Source organism: Primulina tabacum, chromosome 6 (genome assembly GCF_025594145.1).
Source record: "Primulina tabacum isolate GXHZ01 chromosome 6, ASM2559414v2, whole genome shotgun sequence".
Lineage (NCBI taxonomy): Eukaryota > Viridiplantae > Streptophyta > Magnoliopsida > Lamiales > Gesneriaceae > Primulina > Primulina tabacum.
The window spans coordinates 43280570-43307553 of record NC_134555.1 but is presented as its reverse complement, the minus strand read 5'-3'; the positions used below and the strand labels follow the sequence as shown (position 1 = coordinate 43307553).

Below are 26984 nucleotides of genomic sequence, written 5' to 3'. Positions count from 1 at the left end.
GAGATGGGTGAGCAATTCACCGGGATGAGTCGTGCTCCTCCCCCGTGAATGTTAGTTATTGGGAAGAGGAAGTCCGGATTGGATGATCCGTGTTAGGACCAATGGAATTCGGTATGATATTGTCTACTTTGGGTTTTAACCTTCGTGGTTTTGCTTTTGGAACCACCCAAAAGACCTCATACCAATGGAGATATCAAACGAAGTTCCACTATTATTCTCATGGTCCGAGCCTCCCCTCAAGCCTTATTCGTCCTCCAATCGAGGTTACTCCACTTCACTGCATTGGAGCGCACGCCTTAGATGAATACTGGGAGCATAAACCACCTCGAGAGTTTAATCAAGGATTTTTACCGGGAGCCCTCACCTCCTTCGTTTAGGTATCGAGGATTCTACCCACACGGCTTGATCTAGACCATGGTTCTGATACAAGTGATACTCACGGGAAATTTAGGGTCCGATCCACGCAAGCGTCACTAATCCAGACACGGGCTCCAAAATTGCCCTGGGCCTGAAATCACAAATAAGACCGTTAGGAGGGGGCCAGGAGGGTATCCTGGCGTAGCCCCTCCGACGCTCAAGTCAGAGACTGAGGATATATGGGGGGAGCAGCTAAGGGCGCTGCTGAAAACAATATAGTGAATCCAATAATCATACGCTCCAACCTGGTATTTATAGAAGAATACCTGGGCTTGTCATGGGCCATTCACCTGTGGGCCTTAATGATGGGCCGGGAATTTGGGCCGGATCTTGATGGGTTCATCCCTGGGTATCAGCAGTCTCCCCCTCTCGAGTCGAACTGAATCGTAGGTTCAAAGTTCAATTGATTGCGTTGTTCTCGGTTTACAACACGTGAGTTGTGCATTTTCTTCCAGCCCTCCGTCAGTCTCCAAAAAGTTGGAAACAAATCAAATATCAATCCTAGCACCGCTTCATCATCACCTCGCCGCCTGCACGCCAGCCCCAACAGCGTGCGTCCGCCCTTGCGCGCCTCGCCCCCTCGCGCGCTCGCCCGGCGCCCTAGCCCCGCGCGGCCGCACAGCTCCCGCGCGCCACGCCCTCACCGAGCTCGTCCGGCGCCCTGCCGAAGCACTCGCACCCTCGCGCACCACGCTCGCCTGGGCGCCGGCTCGCCCTCAAGCCCTCGGCCATGCATTCGCCCTAGCGCCTGCTCGCCAGCGCCACGCCACGCCAGCTCGCCCGCACCCCGCAGCTCGCCCGCCACTCCAGCTCACCCGAGCACCAGCTCGCCCCTAGCCCCTCGCCTGCCGCTCTCGCCCTCGCCCGCCGAGCGTCTGCTTGCCGCGCGCCCGAGCGCCACACGCCAGCTCGCCCGCGCCCGACAGCTCGCCCGCCACTCCGGCTCGCCCGAGCGCCTGCTCGCCCCCGCCACGCCACGCCAGCTCGCCGAGAGCCTGCCCGCCCGCCACTCGCTTGCCCTCGCGCCACAGGCCACGCCTTCGGCCATGCCTTCGCCCCGTAAACATCTTTTGTTATCGACTAACCAAATAAATTTTTCTCTTCCCAAACTTTGCTCCTTTGCTAGGCGATGCCTTAGCAGGAAAATAAAAACTCAACATCTCCACCATCTAACTCCTCTGCTAGGTGACACCTTAGCAGGAAAAATAAATTTAATTCTCCTCATCCACTCTTCTCCTCTGCTAGGCGATGCCTTAGCAGGAAAATAACATTTTTCTCCTCCCAAACTCTGCTCATCTGCTAGGTGATGCCTTAGCAGGAAAATAAAAATTCACTACCCCCACCCTCTAGCTCCTCTGCTAAGCCGAGTCTTAGCAGGAAAATAAAATTCAACTCCTCCATCTAACTCCTCTGCTGGGTGATACCTTAGCAGAAAAATTTAAATTCAACACCTCCACCCTCTAACTCATCTGCTAGGCCGGGCCCTAGCAGGAAAATAAAATTCAACTCCTCCATCTAACTCCTCTGCTAGGTGATACCTTAGCAGGAAAATAAAATCAACACTTCCATCCTCTAACTCCTCTGCTAAGCCAGCTAAGCCGGGCCTTAGCAGAAAAATAAAATCAACACCTCCATCCTCTAACTCATCTGCTAGGCGATGCCTTAGCAGGAAAATAAAATTCAACGCGCCCACTCTCTAACTCATCTGCTAGGCGATGCCTTAGCAGGAAAACAAAATCAACACCTCCATCCGCTAACTCCTCTGCTAAGCCGGGCCTTAGCAGGAAAAATCAAACTCTCACCTCATCATCTCATAACTCCTCTGCTAAGCCGGGCCTTAGCAGGAAAATAAAATCAACACCTCAACCCTCTAACTCCTCTGCTAGGCGATGCCTTAGCAGGAAAATAAAATCAACATCTCCACCATCTAACTCTTCTGCTAAGCCGGGCCTTAGCAGGAAAAATCAAACTCTCACCTCATCATCTCCTAACTCCTCTGCTAAGCCGGGCCTTAGCAGGAAAATAAAATCAACACCTCCACCCTCTAACTCCTCTGCTAGGCGATGCCTTAGCAGGAAAATAAAATCAACATCTCCACCATCTAACTCCTCTGCTAAGCCGGGCCTTAGCAGGAAAAATCAAACTCTCACCTCATCATCTCCTAACTCCTCTGCTAAGCCGGGCCTTAGCAGGAAAATAAAATCAACACCTCCACCCTTTAACTCCTCTGCTAAGCCGGGCCTTAGCAGGAAAATAAAATTCAACACCTCCACCCTAACTCCTCTGCTAAGCCGGGCCTTAGCAGGAAAATAAAATTCAACGCCCCCACCCTCTAACTCCTCTGCTAGGAGATACCTTAGCAGGAAAATAAAAATTCTTCTCCTCCACTCTGCTCCTCTCATCGCCGACTCTGCTCCTCTGCTAGGCGATGCCTTAGCAGGAAAATAAATATTCTCAACCTCACCCTCTACTCTTCTGCTCTACTAGGCGCAGCCTAAGTAGGTAAAATAAAATTCATATAATCCTCATAATACAAGAACAACCACGAACTTAATATAAGAACTTGGCTTTATTAAATATCAACTGATAACGTAAGACAAATTCAGGAACGAAATACATCAAAAATGAAGTAAAGATATTCTCTAAGGTGGTAAGCGTTCCCATGCCTCTTTAGAGCCTTACCCAGCGCATTCTCCAACTTTCCTCTCAGCTCCTCTTGTACCTCCACAGGACAAATTTACCCATTTTGAAGCTTCTCCGAATGACTCTACAACTGCAAGACTGAGCTCAAGCTTCCATGCGAATGCTCGTGACTTCTCTTTTCTTCTTCCTTCACGATTCTTTCATAACAACGACGTGCGACTTTTTGGTCCCCGCACAGGACTCCAACTCCTCTTCCCACAGGAAACTTAAGCTTCTGATGATAACTAGAAGCTACTGCTCTAAAATCCTTCAGGGCTGGTCGTCCTAGAATTCCACTATACGCTGACTGGGTATCTACTACAGTGAAGCCTATCATCTTTGTTACCCGCCGAGGATCAGTCCCCAAGGATAGGGGAAGAACAATCTGACCGAAAGGCAAGATGACGTGTTCTGCAAACCCATACAGCGGGGTGGATACCGGCTCAAACTCAAATCCTCTCATCTTCATTTGATCCAACGTGCTCTTGAACAAGACGTTCACGGAGCTTCCATTATCAATAAATATCCTTGCCACATCATAATTGGCAATGGTAGCCGTCACCACCAAGGCATCGTTATGTGGAGTCACAACGCCCCGGAGGTCTTCCGGCCCAAAGCTGATGACGGGGTCTTGTGGTAAGTCTGCACCACTATATATCTCAAAGTTCTCCAATTTTCTCCCATGTGCTTTCCGAGCTCGCCCATAACCTCCATCGGTAGCACAGCCCGAGATCATATGAATCATTCCTCTCGTAGGGTGATTATCCTCATTCGTTCTCCTCCTCGGTTCGACGGGCTCCTGAAGGACATGTTGACCTCGACCTTCCCCTCTCTGCTCCCCAACCCCCTGATTTATCCATGGAGGGCCTTGACCACGTCTAGGGGACGGGTGAGACCTCGGTCGACTCCCGGATGCAGATCCTTCTCGTCTGTCCCGCGAAGGAAATCTAGCACTGCACTTAACCCTTCGTGACTTCTCCCACCTCCTCGCGGGCTCCCTCACCTCCATCACCTCGTCACGACTCCTATCCAGGGGAACATGTGATGAGAATTGTCCTCTACTTCTAGTTCTGTCTTCCTCTCTCTCCCCCGCACCCCTCTTCCTTCCTCCTTTCTCCACTCCCTCAACTCTACTTCCTCCGTGCCGGTTCTCCATCCTTCTGTACCGTTGGGCATCTTCCAAGTTTACATATTTCTCAGCTCGAGCCAACAGTTCATCAAAGCTTGACGGGGGCTTCTTGACCAGCGACTTGAAAAACTCCCCTCCCCTCAATCCTTGTGTGAAGGCACTCATCATGATGTCAGGAGTAGCCGCTGGTATTTGCAGCACTGCACTGTTGAAACGCTGGACAAATTCTCGTAAAGTTTCATTCTCTTGCTGCTTCATCACGAACAGGCTCAAATAATTTTTCTGGTGCCTCTTGCTGCTAGCAAATCGGTGCAAGAAGGCAGCTGAGAAGTCCTCAAAAGAACGTATAGAGTTGGGCTGCAAAGTGTTAAACCACTGCTGGGCTGACCTCACTAACGTGCCCAGAAAAACCTTACACCTGACTCCATCTGAATATTGGTGCAACAGAGCCGCATTCTCAAATCTCCCCAAATGCTCTTCGGGGTCGGTATGTCCATCATATTCTCCAACATTCGGTTGTCAGAAACTTGGGGGAAGTACTTCTTTCAGAATGGCAAGCGAAAAAGGACTTCCTTTCTTGGGGGCCGGCGCTCTACTTCCCACCTGTTGTCTCAACATCCGTATTTCCTTCCACATCTCTCCAATCTCTGCATTCCCTTCGCTTGGGAGGGGATGGGTCTCTTCAATTCTGCTCTGCTGGCCCTCAACATTTTTCTCTCGCTCCTGGCGAGTGACCTGCTCTTCAATGAACAAAGCTTCTTGGTTCCTCTTCATAGCCTCATCCACTGTCCGAGTGATAAATTGACCCAACTGCTCCAGGGTCAAGTTCCCCACATTTTCATTAGGACGGGGGTGCTCGACCCTGGTCTCTTGACGAGGTTGTTCAGTTCTTGTCTCCTGATGGGGTTGTTCCTGCCTCGCCTCAGCATGAAACTGTTCGGGTCCCCTCTGAGGACGCGATGACGCTGAGTTAACTCTTCTACTCCCTCGCCTCCCTACCATCTCTACGTCTCAACTCAGATATTCCCACAGACGGCGCCAAGTGATACTCACGGAAAATTTAGGGTCCGATCCACGCAAGCGTCACTAATCCAGACACGGGCTCCAAAATTACCCTGGGCCTGAAATCACAAATAAGACCGTTAGGAGGGGGCCAGGAGGGTATCCTGGCGTAGCCCCTCCGACGCTCAAGTCAGAGACTGAGGATATATGGGGAGAGCAGCTAAGGGCGCTGCTGAAAACAATATAGTGAATCCAATAATCATACGTTCCAACCTGGTATTTATAGAAGAATACCTGGGCTTGTCATGGGCCACTCACCTGTGGGCCTTAATGATGGGCCGGGAATTTGGGCCGGATCTTGATGGGTTCATCCCTGGGTATCACACGTGTTAGGACCAATGGAATCCGGATATCTCCACACTGGTATGATATTGTCCACTTTGGGTTTTAACCCTCATGGTTTTGCTTAAATTGTTAAATTGACTTGAAATGTTTGGGCCTAATAAATCGATTGTCAAGATGGGGGCCCAATAAGGAAGTCAAGGCCAACGGGTATATCAGTGGAGACGTCAATACAGTTGGGAATTAATTCTTTTTTTCTTCTTGATTCACGGTTACGTTCAAATAGAGAAAGAAGAAGAGAGAGTTTCGAAACCTCCAGCTGAGATTGAGTCCAGGCTAGCTGAAATACTCCATTGATCCACCTACACAAGCTGCAAGGGAGAACAGTTACTGGGAAAACTCAGGGCTCTAAATTTCTTGGGATTCTCGGATATTGGGTTTGTGATAGAGAGAAAAGAATAGAAAGAGTTGAGTTGTAACCTGTGAATATTCTCTGATTTATCAATAAAATTGTTTTCTTCTTCCCGTGGACGTAGATCACTTGTGATCGAACCACGTAATTGCTCTGTTCTTCTTTTATTTCTTGTGCTTGGTTACTGGAGTTGTGAAATCGTTGCTGTTTGTGATCTTGGATTGGTTTCTTTGTAATATCAAACTTGTTAGACATTTCATAACAAGTGGCGCCGTCTGTGTGAAAATAAACCATATCGATGGGGTCTACAAGATTTGATATTGAACGATTCACAGGGCTAAATGATTTTGGATTATGGAGGGTAAAGATGAGGGCCATGTTGGTTCAACAAGGAGTTGTCGAAGCATTAAAGGGAGAAGCAGCTCTTTCAAAATCTCTAAATGAAAAGGAGAAAGCAGAAATCCTTGATAAAGCGCACAGCTCCATAATCTTGAGCCTAGGGGATAAAGTCCTTAGGGAAGTGGCAAGGGAAGAATCTGCCAGTGCAATATGGACAAAGCTTGAGTCTCTCTACATGACAAGATCTCTAGCCAACAGACTCTATCTAAAACATAGGCTCTATTTTTTCAAGATGACAGAAGATAAGACCATCTCAGAGCAGATTGATGAGTTTAACAAGATCATTGATGATCTTGTGAATATTGATGTAAAACTGGAAGATGAAGATAAATCCCTGCTATTGCTGAATTCGATTCCAAAGAGCTATGATCATTTTAATGATGCTATGCTCTATGGAAGGGAACAAACCATATCCCTTGATGAAGTTCAATCTGCAGTGAAGTCTAAAGAACTGCAGAAGAAAATTGAAGGAAAAGAATCAAATGGTGCTGATGTCCTATTTGTGCGAGGTAGGCCAGAAAAGCGTGAAAAAAAATGGCACAAGAAGGCTAAGTCCAGATCAAGATCAAACTCATCAAGAACAAGCAGTAATAAGAATTCCAAGACACCTTTTAAATGCTATCATTGCCACAAGCAAGGTCATTTTAAAAGGGACAGCCCTGATAGGAAGAAAGATCATGATAGAAAGGAGGATGGTGAAAGTGATGCTGTAATCTCAGATGGTTATGAATCAGCAGACGCACTAGTGGTTCATCAAACTGCAACACACAAGGAATGGATTCTTGATTCGGGTTGTAGTTTTCACATGTGTCCCAACAAGGACTGGTTTGAAGTTTTGGAACCAGGGGATGGTGGATTAGTACTGCTAGGAAATAACAAAGGTTGTAAAATAATTGGAACATGTAACATCCGATTGAAACTGCATGATGGCACTGAAAAATTGCTTCAACAAGTCAGGTACATTCCTGAACTCAAGAGAAATCTCATCTCACTTGGCATATTAAAAATGAATGGTCATACATTTAAAGCAGAAAATGGTCTGTTAAAGGTCATGAAAGGATCCCTGACCATCATGAAAGGAATAAGGAAAAATGGGTTGTACTCATTATTGGGAAGTACAGTGGTAGGAAATGCAGCCACCATACAAAATTCAGAAACTGGAATGGCAAGACTTTGGCACATGAGGCTTGGCCATGTTAGTGAAAGAGGATTAGTTGAATTGTCAAAACAAAACCTCTTGTGTGGTGACAAAGTGAATGGTTTAGAATTTTGTGAATTATGTGTCTTGGGAAAAGCCAAAAGAGTCAAGTTCACAACAGGAACTCACAAAACAACCAAACCATTTGAATATGTTCATGTTGATCTATGGGGGCCTGCTCAAACACAAACTCATGGTGGAGGGAAATATTTTATGAGCATTGTAGATGATTTCTCAAGAAGAGTGTGGGTCATTATCTTGAAAAATAAGACAGAAACCTTTGAAAAATTTAAGGAGTGGCACAAAATGAATGAAAACAAACTTGGATCTAAGCTAAAACACCTAAGGACGGATAATGGCTTAGAGTTTGTCTCGGATGAGTTCAATGAGTTCTGCAGAAAATTAGGTATAACCAGACATAAAACAGTCCCCTACACACCCCAACAAAATGGCCTAGCTGAGAGGATGAATAGAACTCTATTGGAAAGGGTGAAGTGCATGCTATTGAATGCTGGATTACCAAAATCCTTTTGGTGTGAAGCTGCTGTAACAGCAGGTTACCTGCTGAATCGATGCCCCTCTGTAGCTATAAATTGTAAGACACCAATGGAGCTGTGGTGTGGTAAACCAGTAGACTACATCCACTTAAAAGTGTTGGGATGCAGGGCATACTCTCATACAAGACAGGGAAAACTTGATGTTAGGGCAAAGAGGTGTATTTTTATTGGTTATCCTCAAGGTGTCAAGGGTTATAAACTATGGTGTTTAGAACCAAGTGAACAAAAATGTTTCATAAGTAGAGATGTGATATTTGATGAAACTAAGATGGGATATCCAACACATAACCAGAAGCAAAATCCCATAAATGACACAGATTCAAGGGAATCTCAAATTGAGGTGGAGCTTCAAGATTTAAATCCACAGGAAAATAATCACAATAGTGGAACAGAAACTGAAGCTCAAGAAGAGGAATTACAAGAACATGAGGCTGATGTGCGAACTGATGAAATCAAGATTTATGCTCTTGCAAGAGACAGGAAAAGAAGAGTTATTAATCCACCATTGAGATATGGACATGCTGATCTTATTTCCTACGCATTCAATGTGGCAGAGGACATTGTGTATGAGGAACATCTGTGTTAATGGAGCCATTTGCAAGTCAAGGTGGAGAATTGTTAAATTGACTTGAAATGTTTGGGCCTAATAAATCGATTGTCAAGATGGGGGCCCAATAAGGAAGTCAAGGCCAACGGGTATATCAGTGGAGACGTCAATAGAGTAGGGAATTAATTCTGTTTTTCTTCTTGATTCACGGTTACGTTCAAGTAGAGAAAGAAGAAGAGAGAGTTTCGAAACCTCCAGCTGAGATTGAGTCCAGGCGAGCTGAAATACTCCATTGATCCACCTACACAAGCTGCAAGGGAGAACAGTTACTGGAAAAACTCAGGGCTCTAAATTTCTTGGGATTCTCGGATATTGGGTTTGTGATAGAGAGAAAAGAATAGAAAGAGTTGAGTTGTAACCCGTGAATATTCTCTGATTCATCAATAAAATGGTTTTATTCTTCCCGTGGACGTAGATCACTTGTGATCGAACCACGTAATTGCTCTGTTCTTCTTTTATTTCATGTGCTTGGTTACTGGAGTTGTGAAATCGTTGCTGTTTGTGATCTTGAATTGGTTTCTTTGTAATATCAAACTTGTTAGACATTTCATAACAATCCGCATACTTGAAAAACAAATAACATTATGGAGCGCATGAAAGATATCTGACGTAGCCACACCGACGCTCAATTCAGTCAAGTATTTATGTTAAGGAAAGAAAGTGGTATTTAGTGTTTATATAGTAGGTGTTTGTGACAATGTTAAGTGAATCTCTCTCAATGATCGAGCAAAACTGGGTATTTATAAAGAAAATGTTAATTATGACCTTGTTTTCAACTCGGGGTCACTTCTCATGATCAGACGGTTGTCTATGCCTTGTCCTCGGACACTGTTACGACTGACAACACATATTGCTTCCAGTCTAATCACATCGCCCCGCGTCCGCTGATTGACATACTGATGATTTCGTGGCAAGGCGACCCATACATGTGGGATCAGGTACAAGCTCTGGGCTCCCGGTATCTCTCTCTCTACCCGAGTTCAAGGTTGACCCTAACCTTTTCCAAGATATCACTATTTCCTCATAAAATAGTCGGGCTAGAGTCCCACTAACTGTCCCGAGTGGCCAGACTTTTACTTTGGGCGGGAAAATAATTCCATTTTAAATTTAACCGAGCTAGCACTGATGGAAGAGTCACATGAGCCCTAATACTCGAAAAGACAAGTGTCTGAAAGATGTCATTTCGTATACCTGGGCTGATATAAATATGTAGCGATTTGATCACCTTTCCGAGTTGATGAAAATCAGGGGATGGTTTAAGTAAAATATTCTTTCTTTAGCCAAGCTAGCTCTCACTCATTGACTTCTCGAGATCAGCTCTGAACTCACGATATCTCTTTCTTTCCGCCCGAGTAATACCCAAGTCCAAGGATGACCCGGGCTCCTTCCAAGATATCACACACCTTTGGCCACTGCTAATGAGGTTTTTTTATCAATATTTGATACATGAGTAGGTATCTTGTGAGACGGTGTCACGAATCTTTATCTGTGAGACGGATCTACTCTACCGATCTTCACAATGAAAAGTAATACTCTTAGCATAAAACGTAATACTTTTTCATGGATGACCCAAATAAGAGATCTGTCTCACAAAATACGACATGTGAGATCGTCTCACACAAATTTTTGTCTTAATAAATAGATATTGAAGATTTTTGCATATTAAAAAAAAGCGTCGGTCGACAGTTTAAATATGAATATTATATTCGATATGGTAACCTATCATAGTTTCACTGTATTTTATTAAGGTCAACAGTCGTGTATCTCGATCTTACCGAATATCATATGATTTTTTTTTTTTATTGATTTAATTTTGAATTGCTCCATTAGTATTAGCTGTGTTTATTTTGTTTCTTTATTATATTTTTATAGCGATACAATTGGGAGAATGTGAAACGTAGAACTTGGAGAGGTAACCTTCAAAGTCGATCCGAATTTAATGCTTTTTTATGATTATAATATTTTCAGAGCAACTTGATGAACAAAAAATAAAGTTTAGTTCTTCTCAGTCATTTCGTGCTTATATTGGTCATTCATTTTGCTCGCACTTCCAAACTATCCAATCTTAATAAATCAACTTTTGATGTAAATTTTTGTATTTTGTTTAGTATTAAATAATCTTATGCGAGATTAGTTGACTCTCCTCTCCGAGTTCGATCTCTGTTGTAATAAAAAAAATCTTATATGAAAGAAAGAAAATCGAGTTGGTAAGAAGATTCATTGCTGATGGCTTGTTGCTTTCAAATTTGGTACTTATCTCCTCCTCGATTTAAAAAAAAAAAAAAAAAACCAATGGTAAGATTATGAACGATCGAATTTGAATATTTTCTGTATGTTTACAGGACATGCTAATTTTTTTTACTAATAGTAATAGTAATTACAAATTTAATTTATTTAAATTGCAATGATCAACAATCATTATATTTAATAATACGATAATATAATTATAAACAAAATGAAAAAGAGGCTGCATTTTATTATTTATTAAGAAATATAACTCAAAATAAAAATTTAGCCAACACAAATTGAAGATTATGAATTATCAAAGTTACAATGACAAGTATTTATTCAGACTTATAAAGCAAGCGTGACAACTTAGCTAAAATATGCTTCGATCGATATAATGCCGCAGTGGTGCTAGTGGCCGCGGCCATGGCGGTGCGAATGGTCGTGGTGCGAATGGTCGTGGTGCGAATGGTCGTGGTTTCTCCGGTCGTAGTCGTCGGAATGATCATGTTCCTGAAACATCGATATCGAATCATCTACTTAACATTCAGTTTATCATGATAAGTGGTGGGAGCATCACAAATTTCACAATAATATCAAATTTTGGAAAAAATATACAATATTTATAATATATATATATATAAAAAAAGGTGTGTTAAAAAAACAAAACATGGGATTTAAATGAAAATAATGAATAGTGTTAGGAAACTTACATATTTCTGGAGGGCATAGTCGGGTGCTGGATAACTTGGCTCCGGATAGCTGGGCATCGGATAATTCGGCTCCGGATAGCTGGGCATCGGGTAGCTGGGCCCCGGATAGGGTCTAGGGTAACTAGGCTCCGGATAGCTGGGTTTCGGGAAAGTGGGTTTCTCAGGCCAGCCAACGTAGCCAGAGCCACCGGACTCGTATCTGGATCCACGAAAATCTGATGCAGGCTTCCTCACACCAGGACCATATCCCGATTCACCGTAATCGGGTTCCCTCCCGGGTATCAAGCTGGAGTTCTCGAATTCAAAGCTCCTTCCATGCGAAGATCCGAAATTCGAACTGGCCGGCTTCATGCTATACCCAGGTCCATACCCAGGCTCCGGTCTCGCGTACTCGTTCCTCCCTCCATGCTCGCAAACTCCGCCACCAGGTTGAAACCCGTAGTTGGGCTTTGGTCCACCGAAGCCACGCCCAGGCGCAGACGCTGGTGGTCCTGGTCGCGATTTCTGCCCGGAAAAGCTATTGTATTCGTTTCCCGGAGCTTCAAAAGCATAATCGGAGGGCTTGTAGTGGGAGGCAAACTGCGGGTGGTCGGAAGCTGAGGATCTGTAAGGGTAACAGGTTTCATATGATGGAGGGAGGCTGCGGCCGTAGATCAAGTCGATATCGTATCCTCCAACGTAATGGGTGGGATCGCAGTGGTCGAAGTCGTCGTTCTCGCCGCGGTGGCCGACGGGGAAGTAAGACATGGTGGACTTATGGGTAGATTTCTTTCTTCGTTTGGGTAAATGTAAATAATAATTCGACACGTATAAGATTTTTCATTAGTTTGAATAATTAAAAATTATTATTATTTGGTGGCGTGGTGCAGCAGCTATTACGTAACTTAACTAGGGATAATTTCAGTTTTGAAATTTAAATTTTCAATTGATTTCTCAACTATATAATTTTTTTTTGTTCTGATAAATTTTGTATAAATTCTTTCAGTAAAACAATTTCTTTTCTTGAAATATATATTTATCTATTCATTTTTTTATTTACGCTCTAAGTTTTTTCTTTTTACTATCATACACACAAAATACGATATAAAATGAATAAATGAACAAATACATTACCATAATGATGACTTCAGTCGTAGAACCGAAAGTCTGCTACGACGAGACAATGTTCGCATTGGGAAAATTTGCTTGAGTTGGTCTGACGGATCATATTTTGTGAAACAGATATTTTATTTGGGTCATTCATAAAAAATTATTACTTTTTATTGTGAATATCGGTAGAATTGATCTGTCTCACAGATGAAGATTCGTGAGAACGTCTCACAAGATACTTGTTCGCGTGCATTAAATGCTCCAGTAAATACCACATTAATACAACATTAAAGGCTATATTCAATGCAACGGCCTGGAGGATATGTCATAATCCCTAGTTTCACAAGGTCAACTTCAACTCATTCTCACTGTGATTCAGGATATTGATTAAAAAGATGATGTTAAAAAAAACAGTTGATAGTAGTGAAATATAATAATAGACAATGGACGGTGGTGATTGAGTCAATGGATCTTATACATCATCATCGTCATAAATAAAGAAACAATTTTTCGAGATATATATATATATATTATTAAGAGATAATGGAAAATAATTTTTTTAAATTAGTACAAATGAAGGTGTTATAAAAAAATGATTTAATATTATTATATGCATGCAATCTGGACAACTTTGTGATGGAGAAGTGATATTTCTGAAATATACACAGAAAACACTTGTGCAAAATGGCTTTTAAACACGTACACTCTAATTCAATGACCCATAATTTCATTCTGACAACTTCATAATTAGATAGTGAGACTTTCTTTAATTTATTTTACATATACATAATTACCAATTTTTTATACCTTCACTTTTTTTTATAGCGAAGTTTCTCCATTTAGGCAACTTTTGATTTGAATGATTAGTTTGGTTTATATATTTTAAATTCACTTAATCTTATGTTTGGTATGTTTTTTATTTAATCAAGTCAGTCTTTCTTATAAATGATTATGTTATATTAGGTGGGTTAAAATAATCACTCCTCACCCCCTAAGATTATTTATTCAACTCTTAATCCTTCCTATTTTTCCAATTTTACTCTTCTCTTATATCCAAACTCACCATCACTACTCATTATAACCGCTGTCGCCGACCACCGACCGCCGCCACAGGCCGCCGCCGCTGCCGTCGACACCGCCGGCCCCTCCGCCGCCGAGAACCAGCCGACGCCGGCGTACCGCAGTCGCCACCGGCCGATAACTTCCGGCCGACCGCACCGACGTTGCCGGACCGTTGTCGCCGTCTCCGCTGCCGGATCGGCCGCCGGACCACCACCGCCGTCGGAGTGGAAGAAGAAAAATAAAGAAGAAAGGGCAATTTTGTCCTTTCATTAAAAAATTCAAAATTATTCTACACTTAAAAATCTTACCAAACATAATATTATTTTACACCATATATTATATTTTTACGATAATCATTTTCTTTATCATTTATTTACTAATCATTAATTTATTTTATCTTCCAACCAAACGCAAGCTGTAGGTTAAAAAAAGTTAAAAATAATAACTTATTTCAAATAATACAATTGTAAATTAAATTTTTTGTAAAATATTTACTATTTATGATATTATCGTTTTATTAATTATATTTCATTAAAAAGTAATATTATTTTAATATTTACGTGATATTAATGTAATGTGTCAAATAATCAGTGCAAAAGTTCCTTGATACCCCCCATCATCTTCTCTACTTTACTAGATCTCACTGTATCTATATCCCAACACTCGAAACAGCGGAAACACAAACTTCTATCTTTCTTGTTTTCCCACAGATTCTTGAGTTAACTTCATTCTTCGCAAAGTTTGCCGGGAAAAATTCGAAAATATCTGCCGCCGCACATGGGTTCCAGGATAATTACTGTGTCCCAAGATGGCTCCGCCGATTACCGTACTGTGCAGGAAGCCATAGACGTTGTGCCACTGAGCAACACGTGTCGGACGGTGATTCATGTGGCTCCCGGCGTTTACAATCAGCCCATTTACGTGCCCAAGACGAAGAACTTTATCACGCTGGCCGGGATTCGTCCGGAGGAGACGGTGCTGAATTGGAACAACACGGCCTCGAGAATCGACCACCATCAGGCGCCGCGTGTGATTGGTACCGGGACTTTCGGGTGTGGGAGCACGATTGTTGAGGGGGAGGATTTTATTGCTGAGAACATCACTTTTGAAAATTCAGCTCCCGAGGTGAGATTTCCCTTTTCCTGTTTTGCGATTTGTTCTCTGAATTCTGCGTAAACCCAACATTTCAATGATTTGGACCTTGATTGTAATAATGCCCTTTGTGTTCAAAGATTTTATTTTTAATCATTCAATTGCTGTAATGATTCTTACCAATATGTGCTGCATCCATGAAATGTTTATGTTTTCTATCTTATTTCATAAGATCAAGATAGTGTTCATGAGTTTTTTGACTTGCAAATTTATAGCTCCTTGTCCGAGGACTGAATATTACCCAAATTCGAATAGGTTTATTAAGCTTTGTTATTGGAGTTTTTTAGCACTTTATTAATAGTTTGTTTTCGACAATCTAGTTGTTGGCAAGGCCTAGTCTTTCTTAAGCAAGCACCCATGACAAGGGCTCAGGGGTGACAAATTTGTTGACAAGTCATAAACTGGTAGATCATACGTGTTCTTATATTGTTATTTAGCAACGATCTGAAATCTTACGTTCTATTAATCTGTTGTATTATTTGTCAAGGGTTCAGGGCAGGCCGTGGCCATTCGAGTGACAGCAGATCGATGTGTCTTTTACAATTGCAGATTTCTAGGCTGGCAGGTGTGTGTCGCTTCTCTTATTTGATGATAAAGTGAGATTGAAAATGTTTTGCTATAACTATCAGGACCGCCCTTCAAATTGCCGCCTGCTCCCCTTCAAAATCCTCTTTCCATCATGGTTACGATCTTTTTAAAATGGTTTATTGGCGAAAGTATAGATTTTTTCACAGAATCTCTCATTTAACAACTTTAAAATTTTGTTGATAATAAGCTAAGGAAGTTGGACAAGAAGTAGAATAGGTTACTCTAAATTAACTTTGGAATGTGATTAATACTGAATTGAGATCTTTACTTGTTGTCATATTGCATCCACTAATATTACTGATTAATAATGAACTGAGATCTTTAATTGTTTTCATGTTTGCGCTAATCTTTATGTTGAGTGAGAGTGACAGTTCTCTAAAATGACTGCTCCACCTCAAATTTTTCAATGATCATTACACAACTAAATTTAGTATTATTATTACATAGAGTAACAAATAAAGAAGTATAGAGGAAAATATTATATTTGAATTGATGAGATTATAGCTTTTTTAAATTTGACAAGCTTTCAAATGTATGCAGGATACTCTGTATTTGCATTATGGTAAGCAGTATTTGAGTAATTGCTATATAGAAGGAAGTGTGGACTTTATTTTTGGTAATAGCACTGCTCTTTTGGAGCACTGTCACATCCACTGTAAGTCTCCTGGTTATATAACTGCTCAAAGCAGAAAATCGTCCCAAGAGACGACTGGCTACATATTTTTAAGGTTTGTAGCCTCTTAACATTGAGTCTAATTTGACGTAAAATGCACGAAAATTGCTATTTTTTCTTCATAACTGCAGATGTGTGATTACTAGTAATGGAGGAGCGCAGTACACCTATCTTGGACGGCCTTGGGGACCGTTTGGTAGGGTGGTCTTTGCTTATACTTACATGGATGATTGTGTTAAACATGTCGGCTGGAATAATTGGGGGAAGATTGAGAATGAAAGAAGTGCTTGCTTCTATGAGTACAAGTAAGTTTCCCAGAATTTAACCTACCACAAAGGACTGTGTAAGAAAGTTGAAAAATCGATCTCTTGTAGAATACATACAGGACCAAACCAGTGGTCGAGCTAGAGGGATGCTGGCCAGGGCCGTGCCCATTAATTCAAAATTCTTTAATGATATATTTTTTGCTATGCGGAAAACAAGAACAAAAGTTATTTCAGTTGTCTCAAATTGTAGTTCCTTCTGTAGTTTACGAAAAGCCTTTCTCCGTAAGATCTGACCAAATGGGATGCGGGGGTTTTTTTAGTTTTATGTTTTACTGTCGAATTGCCTTGAAATTTCTAAGAGCGGCCTTTTCGAGCTATGTTATCTTTTTGGTGTCATTTACACAGCTATGGTGTAAGATTGGTTCTGTTTCAGGTGCTTTGGGCCGGGTAGTTGTCCCTCCAAGCGTGTAACTTGGGCGAGAGAATTGATAGATGAGGAAGCTGTGCAGTTTCTTGCGCATAATTTTATCGACCCTGATCCACAGAGGCCTTGGCTAGCCCAGAGGATGGCTGTAAGGATACCATATTCAGCTTAGGGCGAGTGAGATAAGATTAAAGCATCTTATACATCTGTACTTAGCATTTCATGGATTGAGGGTTTCCTACATTTCTTGTATATGTGAATTTCATGGTTTTAGTTTGGCATGTTGAATTTATGCATCCTACACCAGAGATTGTAACCGAGCTCTTTTCTGTACTAATCTTTCCGTAGGGTATTCACTCGAGTGCACTGGACATGACCCTGAAATTTCAACCGTGTAAATTATTATTGAAAATTGAACGTTTAAGTTATATACTAGTGTTCAACTCCCAAAAGTTTGTGAATGACTCGATTTTCCTTGCATTTGGTTCGTGGGAACTACTTATTTAAAATTGATAAAACTTGTAACTTCACGAAGCTCCGTCATAAAACCTCAAGTTTACCATGGACTACACGATGCAATTGGTCGTGAAAATTTAATAGCAACCGCACAACAATGATCCAAGTACACTCGTATTTATCCATCAAACAAACCTCGATTACTCGAATCATGCATGACAAGATACAAAACAGGAAACTCGTATATAAACTTCCCAACCTTGAAAATAACCGGTCTTGGTTACTTGAAAAGTTTGAAATACAAAATCACAGCGATAGCAATGACAAGTACTGTGACTAGTGAACCGATGATCCACTTGTTTCGATCCATCCTCTTGTATATGGAAGCCATAATTTTCTTGCTCCTGCTTATGTTGTCATCGACGCCATACAACTGGAACAGAAAAGGTGCATTATCAGTACTGCTTAAAACAAATCCAACACTGTATTTAACTCTCAACAGTTGCATCACTCCGATTTTACTACCATAGTTTATTAGGTAACGTTTTAAAGAACAAAAAATACAGAGTGAGAAGCCTTAATCATAGAAACATAACTTGGTTATACTTTGGTATTTTTAAAATTTCTCAAAGTTAGAGCATTTTTCTCCCATTTAAAAAAACGTGGTTTCTTTTCTGAATACATAAAAAAACTGCAATGCAGCATTTGATGATGAATTTCGTCATAATACCGTGTCATTGGCACGAAGGAGAGACTGTCGCTGCTGGTGTAAATCTTGAAGGAGTGAGACACCAAGCTCCTCTGTCTCCAGCATGACCTTTCTACTTTCTCTGATCCTGTTGCTAGAGGTGTTCAATCTTTCAGTCGACATTAACAATCTCTCCCTTTGATTCGCCGATGCCTGAAAGAGAACAGCTTGAACCTGTTAAAACTTGTTAAAATCTGAGGGCGGTGTAGTTAGGGCCAGAGTCAGACCATGTATGGCAATTAAACAAAGAGCTCCAATATGGGAAAAATAATGTGTTGGTTATCACAGTTTCCAAAACCCATAGAAATGGTAATGTAAAGGTCGAGTAGCTTAGTTGGGCGCAAGCTCGAAAAATTCTACAGACATCACTGACCAAGGTGAGGTAAGGATTGGCTTTTCTGACATGTTTCGGTTATAATAAATGATGCAGAGAAAGACAGAGAACCAAAACAACAACGAAAAAAGAACCGTGATGAGAAAATAAACAGAATAATGGAACTTTCATCTTCCTATAATGTATATACATACTGTCAACGTATCTGCCATTCCTGCCTCCAGCAACCCATCTCGGGCATCCTGGTTTAAGTTAGTCGATTCAATTCGCTTTACTGTAGTTTTCAAATTGTTTAGGTCAGATTTAAATTCTCTCAGCTTGGCAAGAAGCACTGCCTTCACGTTTGGTTGTAAACCACGGGCCTCAAGATCCATCTTCCGAATCTGTAAGATTATTAGCCAACTTGAGAGAAAACTCCAAGAGACAAGAAAGTAAATAATTTGGGCAATTAATCGATTCATACCAAAGAATCTGCATCGTCCAGTCCCGCTTTTATTTCAGAAAACTTTTGCTTCTTTCGTTCTGCAAATATATCATATTTTGATAGCTTAGCAATCAGTTTCCGCAGCTAACATAAGCAAACTTAAAAATACAAACGATCAGGCCTAATCCCCAATTAATCTACCGTCTTTCATTGATGACATATACTTTCAACCTAAATAAAAAATCGATAGTGTCGATTCCATCCCCTCTCCACTCTACTTCTAAGGAGGAAAATTGAGAAAAATAACTTCTCACCGTGCAAAAAATTATGGATTTAGCAGTCCGTACCGGACATTGAATCGCGATTACATGAATTCAATTGAACAAAAACAATTAACATGATTCCAAAATCGACAAATGACTTGAGCTTACCTCCATCGAGTACGCTGGCCGACGAGCATTTCTTCGCTAAATTCGCAGAGAGCTCGCAGTATTGGCGCTCGTAACCGTCGAACACATCGCTCATCGTTGTCGTTCCGATTAAACTGAGAGAAAATGAATTTTTAACCTCCGATCAAAAGGTCCGACGATTATGAATTAATTCAATAGAGAGAGGGAACCAACGGACAGCGAGAGATCCGTTCTACAATTTCTAATGGTTAAATTTATCACTGAGAAAAATGTGCTTAGAATTTTCAAAACGACATCGAATGGTATCTTTGAAAATTCTTTTTATAGGAAATTAGCTGGTATGTGGAGGGAGTATTTTAAATTCATGAATTTCAATTATATAATTTTTAATAATAATATAATAGATTAAATTTTAAATCTGTAACACAAAATAGAACGAGTTTCAATACTTTTCAGTAAAATTGAAATTTATCATATTTAACATGAAACATTGTATAAACATGAAAAAATAAATTTTATGTTTATTACGTACTTGTTTATCTAAAACTAAAAAAAAATTGGCTATATTTGAAATCTATATATTTGAAATTCATCGATCCAAACATAATTTTATATAATTGCAACAAAAGTATATTTTTCTCTAAGGTGGAGATTGATCTGTTAAAATTGGTTGTGTAACTTGAAACTTAAGTCACACCTTTGAGATTTCGGTACCACATAAAAATCATTTTCAGAAACGAAGAATATAAATTTTTTTATAAAAAAATGAAATGAACATGCCACGTGTCATTTGTTGAAATTATACATGAGTGATGATGATGACATCATTGATGGTAAGAGTGATTTTTTTTTTTTGTATAAATTTAAATTAGTAAATTTTTAATAGAAATGATAAAACTTTGCGAGGCCCGCGAAAGAGGTAGAAATAAATTTTCCAAAATTGCAATCATGGACATTAGAATCGGCACGAAATTTTCCAAACTGTTCAAAGAAAGCAGTAATAAATGGAAACAAGAAAAGAATGAAGATGATAATTAAGCTTCGAAAAATATGATATTAATCGAGAAAATCAACTCCCAACTACGATGTTATGTTATACTCAACACTTGAAAATTGTTATTATACAAAGGACGTATGATGACGAACAAACTATATTGTGCAAAGCTATAAAATCCTATATCAGCATCGATGCTGTAAATGAAGCAAAAAAAGACGCAGGAATCTTAGACCTCCCCTTCAACAGAAAGACCTTACCTTCGGATGGAAAAATAACTATCCTCAGGCTATGGTTTCATTTGGTGAAACGACCATGTTTCCATCGGGGAGCGGACTGCATCCACCTTCGGGTTGTTTTTCTTGCAACTTTTCCATTTCTTCTCTGGGGAAAATTTCAGATTGCAAATCAGGGGTGATATTTTTAACGTGCAGCCAAGTAAGCTGCCAAAAGCTGTCTCCCCCCACAGGATCACTCGGCACAAGAATCCCACTTGTCTTCATGACTAGGAGTATGTTCTTGAGGAGTTCGGGAACTAATTCATGAATCCTCTCGCTTCGTTTTCCTCTGAATCTCATCTTCACGTGTCTTTCCATGCAGCTAAGAACCTTCAACCAGAGTTGGCAGAAAGATGTTGATTGTGAGATATCTTGCAGGGATTGTAGAAATGCTTTGGCTAAGACCTTGAGGGATAGAATAATCGATCCTTCTATGCTTCGATAGTCCTTTGGAGAACTTTGTTGGGCCGTTTCCAGTAGTTCGTCGAGCAACGTGAAGATCACTGGATCAAAACATTGTAGCCACATATCAGTCGTTACACGGATACCATCTGGGGCCAAGCATCTTTGTAACAGCATAATAGCATGATTCCTGACCTCTTCTCTCGGATCCAAACATACTTTTCTCAGCCCCTGAACAAGCCTCATCCACATCTCAAGTATATCCTGAGATATCTTTATAGCCGTCTCCTCATTCACAGTTTCCTTGGTTTGGTTAAACCACCTCACCAGACAAACAACTGAACCAGCCATCAGGTCTAAAGACCTCACTGAGCGATCAACTTGACCTACGCGGGACTCAGCAAACTGCCTGGCAGCATTCAAGCAAAGCATGTAATTTGTAGGCAACAAGTGAGCCCCCTCAGACATGACATATGATAGGGTCTCAAACCCAGCTTCGGACGCTTCTGGATGTCGAGCTGTGATGGAAAGTAAAGATATGATTGTCCGCCAACCAGTATGAGATCTTATCTGCATAGCATTTGCTTTCACGAGCTGCATCACTTCCTGTGTGATTTGTTCACAGTAAGCATCAGCAACCCGGGCATCAAGTTTCAACACTAGTTGCAGAGACTTGAGAAGCTCATCAGTGAGGTTTTCTTTGTAAGGAAGCAATCGCTGGCAGATACGAAGGAGCCCAAAGACAGCCTTCTCTACAAGAGTACCAGGCATTACAGATGACTGAACAACATTGGCTATGTGCTCATGCACGTTTTGCCATAAAAGCGTGATTCTGTCCCGGTTGTTTAGAGTGATTGCAATCAGCAAATCCAGACAAAAAACAGCTGTCTCTTCATCTTCCAATGAGCTATTACCTTTGAGAGGACGTCCTGCTGCCACAAGGGCGCAAACAAGCTGTGATAAAGAATCTGCTTGCAGGAACTTGCTCTCAGCAAAAATGTTATCAATGTGACAATTTTTTACTGTCTGTAGGGCAACATGACGAGCAGCAAGTTGTTCTTCCGAGGGCTGAGGTGCAGGTTCTTCTGCATCAAGAGATAGGAGTAGGCTAAATCTGCCTATAATGCCAGATGATTTTCTTGAAGGAATAATTGCTGGCACCTGAGATGCAGGTGATTCTGAAGGTTTCACGTGATCATTATCAGGATAAGACTCCAACTCATCAGTAGCATCCCTGGCAAGACGAGCAGGAAGAAGGCCCATCTTCTGCAAACTCAAAATGCAATCCAACATGTTTCTCCAGCCTGAGCGAATATGGTCACCGTAACAGTTAGCGATGGTAAAAACTCCCACAGCTGCCATCCTAGCTTTTACATCATTCCCAAAAATTAGAATTGATTTTTCATTAAAGAAGGGATTCAACAAGGTTGTAAATTTGCAAAGAGACACAACCAAATCATCCAATACTTTACCAAAACTGTAAGCGGCAGAAAGTTTAGCTATGGCCAAAAACCCTTCAACACACGACTGCAAAACACTTTCCTGCTCTGCGTGATCAAATACCACAGATATAGCAGCAACTGATGGGCCAGACAAAATAGCAAACATGTCATGGTCAAGGTAAGATCCACGATCACAGACAATAAAAGGTGTTGCGTGCTTTGCTCTGTGCAATAAACCAATCCAATGACTTCTTGTGAAAACTGCAACACCTCCTTGATCTGGAAACATACGGATTTCGTTTTCACAGATAGAGTGATAAAGATCAGATAAAAAATCTCGAGGAAGATCATCTCCCCCGTTGATTTTCCGGTTGTTACGAATAAAATCATCTTCACTCATTTTCTTCTTGACCTGTGCGTTGTGTTGATCCGTATTAAGCATTATTAAAGAATATGACAACAGGAGAGCAGCATCTCTGTTGGCCAAAATATATGGTGATTGCTCATAATAGCTCTCGGAAAATGCTTCTAGCACTCTTTGTATCTTCTGAGACTCGCCAGGTAATTTGAAAGCTTCCAAGAAAATGCGCAACGCAGTGTCCAAATTCATGTCATGAAATTCAAATGTTCTTGCGAATTGATGCAGCACTTGTACGCAAAATTCATCATGACTCCCCAGAAAATCACCAATGAGATTTTTATCCAATCCAGTTGTATATCTGAAGAAATATGCTACACTGACGGGGTCTAGCTTGCTAGGCAACAAATGTAATTCTTGAAGATATTCCAGGCCTTTTTTGGGATCCCTGTTAAAGTGATCAACACCAATCATTAATTTCCTCTTTATGTGCTTCCTGCTATGTACAAATGGAACCCAGTGATGAGGTCGAACATAGTCGTTACATTTAGCTGTCCAAAATGGCTCATAGTCCTGAAGTTCTAGTGAGGGGGAGGCCTCCCCAAAACCCGATGAATCTTGACCTATTCTTTCAGCCATACCCTGAACCAAGGCAATCAGACCATCTAGCGCAAGGGTGTTCATTGCCGATAAAGGACTGTTCACCGGAAAGGCACTCTTTGATAACAGGTTGGCAAGGTCTTCGAACACGTTACTGCAAGATATGTCACAATCATAGTTGACATACAATTCAGTGACAAACATAGGTTGCCTACAAAAGTCGACAAGAGCCTCCATAGCAACCTCCTGTTGTTGGTAAGAAGCTCCATACTTGCTTTGTGAAATTCTCAACAACACACCAGAAATAAATTCTGCAAGCTGTAGTCTTAACTTAGTTCTAAGATGATGATAAAGATTGAGAACAATGCTACATACTGTTGAAAGAATTAACGGACTCATTGACAAACCAAAATGCATCAGGTTGTATAGTAATTCCTCCTGTATCAACGTCAATAATTTAGGATGAATTCCAAAAGAAGCCCCACCTAACTCTATAGCGGAATTAATCAAACCTAGAGCAAACAGAGGAACATCTTCATCATATGCAATAGGATTTGATCTGGGACCAATATCTATATTCTCCATCACGTTTAAAAGAGAGCACAAGAAATGGAATATTTCAATCATCGCTGGAATCCCATAAGGATCTGTCATAGAAGAATCAGCACTCAAAGAGCTAATTTTTCCATGAACAACCTCTGTTGTTTTCTCGTTCGTTTGTACTGCTACTGTATCCATTGGAACATCTGAAGAGACTGCAAGAGGCTCATTGCCTGATTCGGAACTAGGGTAACCATTGACATGTTTATTACCCTGCAGAGACTGAGTATGTGCAGCCACAGCATCCTGCAAGTTAAGTAGAATTGCAAATCAACGGAGAAATAAGAAAGTGGACGGATATCACATTTTTTCAAGAAATTGCAAAATTGAGCAGCACTGCAGTAACACGATCACAAGTGAATGGACGAATGAGAAAGTGGATCACGGTCACAAATTTAGAAGAATACAGTAGAACTAATAATGTGAATCATACAGACAATAATTGACATTCTTGAATAATTATTTTTAGGCAAGAAAAGTTTCATAAAACATGAAGAGTATCACATAACTTTAAAAATAAATTTGATTTTAACTACTAAAACTACCTTTGAAAAGTCAAAATTCCTGCACCTATACGGGTATCCAAGCAAAAAAGCATATTCTATTCATAATTTAATTTAACCCAAGATTTCTCTCTTCATATCCTATATGGAAAAGCAGCATTCCACTTTAAGATACAATTAACAAAATATAATTTGACCTGGGACCAATTTTAACAGACTGGCAGACATCCACAAGATGTAGATCTAATAAAAATGTCTAATAAAATGACAAGAGCTCTTCTGTTACCTCTGTGTTAGACAGGCTTCCAGGTGCCAATCTGTGACTCTTGCCATCTATATAAGGCAGGTGTGAAAAAATACATCTGATGAGTTCATGCATCGTGTGACGAGATATCCTTTGCAGTAGTTCACTTTTCGAGCTTGCCTGATGAACTATCCGAAAGCAAGTAGTCAAAATCCCACAAACATGATTGTTGTTCAAGCTAACTGATGCTTTAGTTTTCATGCATGCCAAAAGAACTTGAAGAATCTTCATCAGTGCAACTTCCTCAGAAGCAGGATCAGTCACCTCAAAACGGCAGCTTGTCACAGCATCAACAATTAGATGTAAAGCATTATCTATATTAACAGTTTGTGAATCAATTATATCTAAATTTAAGATTTTGTAAACAGATGATAATGCAACACCAGTAATTGGTGCACCAGTTTCATCTGATTTAATGACATCCAAAAACGGCTGAAGGTACAGAACTGGATCAACACGATGCCAATGGTTTTGCCAAGAGAATATCTTTTTCCTGAGTTCCTTGAAAGATATAATGAGAGAATGCTCCATCTGCTCCTCAACAGCTGCATAATGAACGCCCCATCTCACATTTCTCCTCATCACAGCCAGAACAGCACCAATTTCTGAATTCAACATACATGCTAAGGTACCACCAGATGGATTGGAAAAACTGTTCAGTTTCTCAATCAACTCATCAACTTCCTGCTGCCCATTAAGAGCATTCATGCTGATCCTGCTTATTTAAACTCTCAGATACTTCTGAGTACCGCGCACATGAAGAAAGCCCTCCAGCCCGGCTAAATAATTCCCTCCCTAATTTTACAGAGAGATCAGTTCGATTGACTTACAATGAGATATGACAAGTAGACCACCAAAAACAGGTTCGACAAGATTCCATGTAATATTGAGCATTCTACCGAATGGATTATGTAACGAGTACAACAACGACTTTGCGCTGATCAGCCTGTAAATGAAATATTAAAAACAAATTTTACAAAAACTCAGGAAATCAGCTAGCAAGAGCCCAAACCAAATTTCAAAATGAAACTCAGTCACACTTGACTGCATTTTTGGAACGAAAATCAAACAAAACAGAAACAAGACCCGTATAGCATCGACTGGAAGATCTACATCAATCGGAACCTAAATCCAACATTCAAATGAACTCGCATCAAGATCTATTGCATCACAAATCCACAAAGCGAGATGCAAAATAATGCAATAAGATTAATCAAGCGTGAGCTTATAGATGAATGATTCATCACCCGTAGGAACAGATCAAGGAGAAAGGAGATACAAGTACCAGATCAATTGAAGATCACAGCGAGGAGCTTGTAGGTGTTTGATTTTCTTTCCCCGCAGGAGTCATCTCCAATTCTCCATCGCCGCTACTGCCTGCGGACTCAGCGGGGGACAATTTTGGCAATTTAAAATTTTCTCTTGGTCAAATTAATCTTTTAACACCCGTCTAGTTTCGTTAATCATTTTGAGCAAAAAGATGTGTACGACTATATATCTCGTATTTTGTTAGATGAATATTTTATTTTTTAAATAAGATATTCATGAAAAAATATTATTTTTATGCTAATAATGTTGTTTTTTATTGTGGATATCAATAGGATTGATCCATCTCACAGATAAATATTCGTAACACCGTCTCACAAAAAATATACTCATCATTTAACTACGTTTTATACCATCATGCACCGTAATCTTTGCTTTCAATCTCTAGTTTTAGTCTATGCTACTTTGGCAGATGTTTTAAGAGATGGTTTTATGTGTAACGCTCTCATTTATAAAATTTTGTCAATAAATACAGTGAAAATATATATTTTGACACAAAATTTAATATAAAAATTTATGTGAGATCGTTTTTCGGATCAATTTTGTGCTACATATATCTAACTCGACCCGACATATGAAAATTATTATTTTTTATGTAAAAAATATTATTTTTCATTGCATGTATGATCTGAATCGATTCATCTAACATATTTAGATTCATGAGACATACTCAAACAATAATATTTTTCAGTCAAATCAACATATATTACACAATATATTTTTGAGATATGAATTATTAATTTTCAATTAAATCAACATATATTACACAATATTTTTTTTATAACATAACTAACAAAAAAATAATACTTTTGACATAAAAATTCATGACTCATTAAAAATGTATCTTATAAAATTGATATGTGATAT

General features: G+C 40.4%; 4 protein-coding genes across 8 annotated transcripts; 1 reads left to right on the top strand and 3 right to left on the bottom strand.

Moving 5' to 3' along the window:
- Positions 1-11201: 11201 nt before the first annotated feature.
- Positions 11202-12510, bottom strand: LOC142549786 (uncharacterized). Of its 4 annotated transcripts, none has more exons than XM_075658940.1 (3): positions 11685-12510; positions 11451-11484; positions 11202-11420 (listed from the first exon to the last, which is right to left on the bottom strand). In XM_075658940.1, exons 1-3 carry the CDS (start codon positions 12429-12431, stop codon positions 11383-11385), a joined length of 819 nt encoding a protein of 272 aa, XP_075515055.1. In that variant the 5' UTR covers positions 12432-12510; the 3' UTR covers positions 11202-11382. The 4 variants fall into 4 exon arrangements, with proteins under 4 accessions (XP_075515055.1, XP_075515057.1, XP_075515058.1 ...); XM_075658942.1 differs by having other exon boundaries at positions 11202-11435; positions 11469-11484; XM_075658943.1 differs by having other exon boundaries at positions 11202-11416; positions 11471-11484.
- Positions 12511-14433: 1923 nt separating this feature from the next.
- Positions 14434-17366, top strand: LOC142549784 (pectinesterase 31). Its single transcript, XM_075658937.1, has 5 exons — positions 14434-14960; positions 15475-15552; positions 16116-16303; positions 16380-16553; positions 16948-17366. Exons 1-5 carry the CDS (start codon positions 14613-14615, stop codon positions 17108-17110), a joined length of 951 nt encoding a protein of 316 aa, XP_075515052.1. The 5' UTR covers positions 14434-14612; the 3' UTR covers positions 17111-17366.
- Positions 17367-17505: 139 nt separating this feature from the next.
- Positions 17506-19593, bottom strand: LOC142549785 (vesicle transport v-SNARE 11-like). Its single transcript, XM_075658938.1, has 5 exons — positions 19332-19593; positions 18940-18998; positions 18671-18859; positions 18125-18295; positions 17506-17827 (listed from the first exon to the last, which is right to left on the bottom strand). The coding sequence occupies exons 1-5, from the start codon at positions 19423-19425 to the stop codon at positions 17675-17677; spliced, it is 666 nt and encodes a 221-aa protein (XP_075515053.1). The 5' UTR covers positions 19426-19593; the 3' UTR covers positions 17506-17674.
- A 773-nt stretch (positions 19594-20366) lies between these two features.
- On the bottom strand, positions 20367-26228 carry LOC142549783 (ARF guanine-nucleotide exchange factor GNOM-like). Of its 2 annotated transcripts, none has more exons than XM_075658936.1 (3): positions 26077-26228; positions 24774-25737; positions 20367-24230 (listed from the first exon to the last, which is right to left on the bottom strand). In XM_075658936.1, the coding sequence occupies exons 2-3, from the start codon at positions 25497-25499 to the stop codon at positions 20589-20591; spliced, it is 4368 nt and encodes a 1455-aa protein (XP_075515051.1). In that variant the 5' UTR covers positions 25500-25737; positions 26077-26228; the 3' UTR covers positions 20367-20588. The 2 variants fall into 2 exon arrangements, with proteins under 2 accessions (XP_075515051.1, XP_075515050.1); XM_075658935.1 differs by having other exon boundaries at positions 24774-25586.
- Between the last annotated feature and the right edge of the window lie 756 nt (positions 26229-26984).